The sequence below is a fragment of the Chondrus crispus genome, genomic scaffold, assembly GCF_000350225.1.
Source record: "Chondrus crispus Stackhouse genomic scaffold, scaffold_350, whole genome shotgun sequence".
NCBI classification, from domain to species: domain Eukaryota; phylum Rhodophyta; class Florideophyceae; order Gigartinales; family Gigartinaceae; genus Chondrus; species Chondrus crispus.
Genome location: NW_005179245.1, coordinates 61,927 through 67,701, shown reverse-complemented (window position 1 = coordinate 67,701; position 5,775 = coordinate 61,927). Strand labels below are relative to the sequence as shown.

General features: G+C 55.7%; 2 protein-coding genes; both read left to right on the top strand.

Moving 5' to 3' along the window:
* Window positions 1–2,076, top strand: part of CHC_T00008838001 (WD40-repeat containing protein) — a 4,049-nt gene extending 1,973 nt beyond the window's left edge. The window contains 2 exon segments of the mRNA XM_005717858.1: window positions 1–1,873; window positions 1,874–2,076. The exon segment at window positions 1–1,873 is cut by the window's left edge and continues 1,973 nt beyond it. Of these exon segments, the coding sequence (XP_005717915.1) occupies window positions 1–1,873 (1,873 nt within the window). The 3' untranslated portion in view covers window positions 1,874–2,076.
* Window positions 2,077–5,033: 2,957 nt separating this feature from the next.
* CHC_T00000055001 (hypothetical protein) lies at window positions 5,034–5,687 on the top strand. The gene has a single exon (XM_005717857.1). It carries the CDS (start codon window positions 5,034–5,036, stop codon window positions 5,685–5,687), a length of 654 nt encoding a protein of 217 aa, XP_005717914.1.
* The last annotated feature ends 88 nt before the right edge of the window (window positions 5,688–5,775 follow it).

Below are 5,775 nucleotides of genomic sequence, written 5' to 3'. Positions count from 1 at the left end.
GCACGATTTCGCGGTGCAAGAAGCGAAGAAGAAGGAGGGTGTAGAAGAGTGGTATAAGAAGATGGGGGATATATGCAGTGCAGGAGGAGGGTTGCTTGCAATGAGTGAGGGCCGAGATGGAGAGGGCAAGAGCGGACGGGAGGAGTATGTTTTCGAGAACATATATCGTGTTCTGAGACAGGGTGGGTGTGTAGAGGAGCTGAAGAGATTATTTTTGAGTGCGCGATGGGTGAAGACAGTGGTACAGAGAGGCGGGGTTTGGCAATACGAGGAAGCTGTGAAGGGGTTGAGTAGGGAGTTGAAGCGGAAAAGAGGAAGTGGGCAGGAGGTGGGAAGGGTAGGGGTAGATGAGGATGCAGTGGATGGGATGGTTTTGATGATGCGGGCTGCGCGACTGAGTATATCGTTTTGTGGTGAAAGTAGTGCCGGGATTTACTTTCAACTATATGGGCGAGTGAAGCACAAGGCACGGGAATCAGGTTGTGTGCAAAAGATCCTGGAAGAAATCGAGAAATACGCACCACGGCCGTGGGTGCGGCCTGTGAGTGAGTGTGTAGCGCGAGCCGATGGAAGGTTGGTGGAGCAGATTGTTCTGCCGTATGATAATACTGGAAAAGTTGAAGTCGGCATAGATTGCAGGGGTGCAGTGTTTGGATGTCAGGTGGAGAAGTCCGGGGGAGAAATAACAGTTTGCACGCAATCTGCTGAGAAGGAGACGAAGATGGTTCGATTAGAAGGCGAGTTCGAAGCGGAGAGCCGGGGCCCAGAGGAGCTTGGAGCAAGCAGGCGCGAAAGGGGTTTGCGGGAAATTTTTGGGATGCGCATTGGAAGAGTAACCCCCGAAGTGACTGGAGAAAACCCGAGCGTGACGAGCGCTACCTGCGCAACATTCTGTGAGAGGAAGGGGTATGTTGTTGTGGGATATGAAGACGGGACGTTAAGGGTGTGGAGTACATCGGAGAGGAAAGTATTGAGAAGTTTCCGCGGTCATAGGTCGGGAGTGCATTTCGTTGCGATGAGTCGGGACGGAAGACGTGTGGTATCTGGATCTCGGGACAAGAGCGTGCGGGTGTGGGACGTGGAGACGGGAGCACAAGTCGGGGAGGCGTTAGTTGGACACATGGGTTGGGTGGATAGCGTTGCGATGAGTGGGGACGGAAGACGTGTGGTATCTGGGTCCTGGGACAAGAGCGTGCGGGTGTGGGACGTGGAGACGGGAGCACAAGTCGGGGAGGCGTTAGTTGGACACACGGGTCCGGTGTGGAGCGTTGCGATAAGTGGGGATGGAAGACGTGTGGTATCTGGATCCCGGGACAAGAGCGTGCGGGTGTGGAACGTGGAGACGGGAGCACAAGTCGGGGAGGCGTTAGTTGGACACACGGGTGTGGTGGCTAGCGTTGCGATGAGTGGGGACGGAAGACGTGTGGTATCCGGATCCAAGGACAAGAGCGTGCGGGTGTGGGACGTGGAGACGGGAGCACAAGTCGGGGAGGCGTTAGTTGGACACGCGGATTGGGTGGATAGCGTGGCGATGAGTGGGGACGGAAGACGTGTTGTATCTGGATCGTTTGACAAGAGCGTGCGGGTGTGGGACGTGGAGAGAGGGATTACACTTCATACCGGGAGGGAAGAAGATTGGGATGAAATCACGAGTCGGTTCCTGAAGACGGCAGACTTGAGTACTGCTTCTCGTGCAAGACGAACATCACAAATATTTGCAAGGGACGGAGGAATTGTGCAAAGGCGAGAGGATGGGTCTGAGGCTGTCTTGGCCCAGTTGGACAATGCAAGAGACTTGCAGATAGACCACGATCACGAGGTCGCAGTTGCAAGGACGGGCTATCTGGTTGCTATCATGAAGCTAGTTGTGTAGCTAGTTGTATAAGTATCAAAGTGCGATGGCCGCTTGGCGCCCGAGACATTAGTAATGCGTTTGCAACTGTTCGCGGTAGTTCTGTAGTGGGCTGTAGTGGGGAGGTTGTTTGTTTGTTATGAATGCGTGAGAAGGTTGCTTGATGGAGGTGGCAGTCCATGTATGTGTATGATGTGTATGTATGAACTACCGACGTGCTTCCCTTTCGTCACTCAGTAAGCAACTCTAGAGGGATGCGAGCGTACTAAGGTGTAATAAGTGTTGATAAGTGTTGCGTCGCGAAGGCTTGTCCTCCTCGAAGACATCGAAGACAGAGGACTAAGAAACGTTGACAGCGGCGCCAAGCATTCGGACGGAGGGGATGTAGAGGTAGTTGAATTAGTGAATCAGCGGTGAGTTGAGAAGCGTTGGCGCCGGGTCAAGGCGGGGCGCGAATCTGAATGTTGCGAGGCGATGGGTACACGTGCACAGGTTGACACGTGCACAGGTTGACACGTGTGAGAAGAATAGTGGCAAACGAGGGCAACTTTTTTCTTCAATTTTTCCGAAATTTCAACTTTACCATAAATCTGAGCTTCCATCTACAGTATTCCTTCACGACGCACAGACCTTGTACAGTACAGTACGCGTCTGTGTACACTGAAGGTACAGTACCACGGGAAATAGCGAGTGATGGTCGAGCACTTGGCGTCAACCAAGCGTGGCCGTGTTGTTCTGCACACCGCGGCCGTCCCGTATTTAGTGTAGGCGGCCGGCGCACCACCGGCCCCTTCGTCTCCCCGTTCGTCTCCCCCTTCGTCTCCCCCTTCGTCTCCCCTCTCTACTCGAGTAAACTTTATATGTCTATTCCCCTCCCACGCATCCCCGGTCCCGTTGGGGCCCGCCTTCTCCTCTTCGCTTCACTCACATGTCTTTTTCTCTTGGGTTTTTACTTGTAGTCTAGTTTTTAGTCTACCGTCCGATGTCCTGGGAAGGGGGAGTTCCGCCGTAAAGTTACCACTATCTTCATGTTTCGTTCGTGTCGGGGGAGGTCGGGGCCGGGCTGTTGACAGCCTGACATCAGGGTCTCCTTTAAGACAGCATGGACAGCCATGTTTGGATGGAGTCGGCGAACGCGGACGTGTACGCGTGTACACGCCGTGACGTGTACGCGTGTACACGCCGTACACGCCGCCGCCGCACTTGACATTTCTGGAACGTGGTAGTGCATTACAGTGAAATGCGTGAATCGCGACACTTTCCTTGCCTTCTTGTTCTCTCTTCCGGTGACACCCCTTTTCACCCACAGCAGCAGTTGAGAAAGTGGTTTTGGAGAATGCTTGCTGAACGCACTTGTCCAAGGCAAAACTGTACCTGCATCGTCTTGCAGAACATCAGGAAAACAGTTAGGAAAACAGAAAGCACGCAGTTGCCTTTTCGAAATGGCGTTGTTGGACTCGAAGAGGACTCGAAGATATCAACGCAAAACGTTTCAAGGTTTGCTCCAAAAAGCTTCTCTACCCGGCAGTTTTAAAAACAACCGGAAAGGGACATCCCGTTCCCACAAAGCCCTATCTTTTCGCAACGCAGAAGTCAACTGCGGTGGCGAAGATATCTTTTTCCCTCTTCAGAATAAGCGAAACGTGACCTCACACGAGGAACAACTGTCGGAGAAAAACTGGCGTAGACCACAGACTAAAGAGTTGGTGGGACATGGACAGGAGCAAAAAGAGAGTTAGAGGGTCCGGCGTGAGTCGAACACGCGACCTATCGATCTGCAGTCGATTGCTCTACCGCGCGTCAAACCGCTGAGCTACGAACCCAATGTGATGGGAAGACTGTATCTTCGGGACAGGTATTAAAACTGGGGGCGAGTCCATTGGTTGGGCAAGGGGAAAACGACAGACATGCAAGGCGGGCGCAAGGGGCCGCCGATGACGTGGACGGGCGGAGCGGCTCCGCCAGGGGGACGCGGGAGGACGCGGGCGCGTACGCACGGTACAGCGGGCTTGGTATTGCTGGCGGCGGGGGGCATCGAAAGTGCAGTAAATTTACCGTAGGCGCTGGACAGATTGTTCTCACGCTGGCGCGGTGTCAGCTGTACGCGAAGGTTCTCAGTTGCCCCGAAGCAGTTGCCTCGAAGCGGTTGCCTCGCAGCGGCGTCGAGAGAGACGTGGAGGGCATGGTTTTCCGGGTGCGCTCCAGTCGTTGGCGAAGCAGTGCGGGGGCAAGCGACGCAGCGATTGGGTGCAGAAGCGCAGCGCAAGGGTCGGAGACGGTGCCTGTCGCCGCGGCGGGGGAATTTCTCCAACTAATTGGAAGCGCAGGGCTTGGGTACAACTTTACTTGTACCCACCGTAAAGTTGCCGTCTTGTACAGCTTGTACCACGCTGTTGACAGCTTGACATCAAGCTGGAGAGGCCACGCCGTGCCGATTCTTGGTGGAGAAGAGATGTGTGTGCGCGGGGCGGAGGCGGTGGAACGGAGCAGCAAGGATGTGACAAGGCACCAAAGCCGACACGTCCGTTGCATTGCTATCTCTCCGTACACGTTTCGTACGCATACGTGTGAACGAATTCATTCATCAATTGGGCATGCCGCCACTACCCATTGCCCGGCGACACCCCGCCATGCCCGTCTCGCAGACGTGCCAGGTCGCATCGCGCTGCGGGGAGGAGCCCCTCTCAGGGAGCGAGGTAGTCAATCCGTCAGCGTCAACGCCCACCTCCGCCGACGTCTACGAGCAGCGAGCCAGCAACAAACGCGCAACTAAGAGAGATATGCGTAACGGGGGCAGACGACGTCAGACGTACAGAGCGATTGATAACTGTGAGGCAGGACGGGCAGGGACAGAGCAGGGTAGAGCAGAGCGGAGCAGAGCGAGGGCGAGAGCAGAGCAGAGCGAGGACGAGAACAGGTACTGTGAACGGAGTAGAACGGGTACTCGGTTGTCTTTTTATTCAATGGGGACAGTCATTCAGAGTTGGTTATATACTCTTTACTAGGCTAGAGCATTTCTTAACTTGGTTAGCTTCATACGACACGTAAGGTGTCTGTAGCTATTTGGACAAGTTGAGTCACTAACCATTTGGACAGGTTGAGTCAGTAACAATCTGGACAAGTTGAGCAAGCAGCAAGTGACATGCAACAAGCTCAGTATTGCATGTCCATAAATATGACTATGGCAGTCATATTCATAGCAACTACCCAAAACTATTTTAACAAAAGCCGTACGTTAACAAGTTATGCGACCCTCTTAACAATGTACTTGCCAACAATGCTTCCATCAAACCTATCCGTGACGTCCTCCACGAGCGGCGCGATGTTCTGCGGCGGCACGGTCGGCTCGTCCAAGCTAGCGTCACCCGGGTCCGTAAACTCGCTTCCGCTATCCGTGCCCGCGTCATACGCGACGAGGAAGCCCGCCGCGCTGGGCACGAACGCCCCGCTCCGCGTGCTGAACAGGTTGCGGTTGCTGATCTGCACGAACCAGTCCGGCGAGGGCGCGACCATAGCGAGCGCGGTCAGGAACGGGTTTGCGCAGTTGACGGACACTCGGAGCGTCGTGGCGTTGCCCGGCAGCGTCATCCCGTCCGCGGCGACGACGGAGCGCGTGCCCTTGCCGCGCAGCGCGCGCGCGGCCGCGAGTAGACCGGCGTTGTTGCCCGTCTCCGCGATCGCCTCGACCTCCGGCGACGCGAAGCCGCGCACGGTGAGCAGCGACACGCGGTTGGAGTGCGTCACCGCCGTCAGCGGCGCGAACACCAGCCCGGAGGCCGGGATGCGCGAGCCGAACACGGCCGGCGATAGCAGGTTGATGAACGTCACGTCGTAGCTCGCGTTGCCGCGGCACGACGGGAACGGCGACGCCGCGCACAGCGTGCACAGCCCCAAGAGGGCGACAAGGAAGCGCGGTGACATGA

Coding starts and splice junctions, on each gene's coding strand:
- CHC_T00000055001 (XM_005717857.1), top strand. CDS start 5,034: ATGGCAGTCATATTCATAGCAACTACCCAAAACTATTTTAACAAAAGC.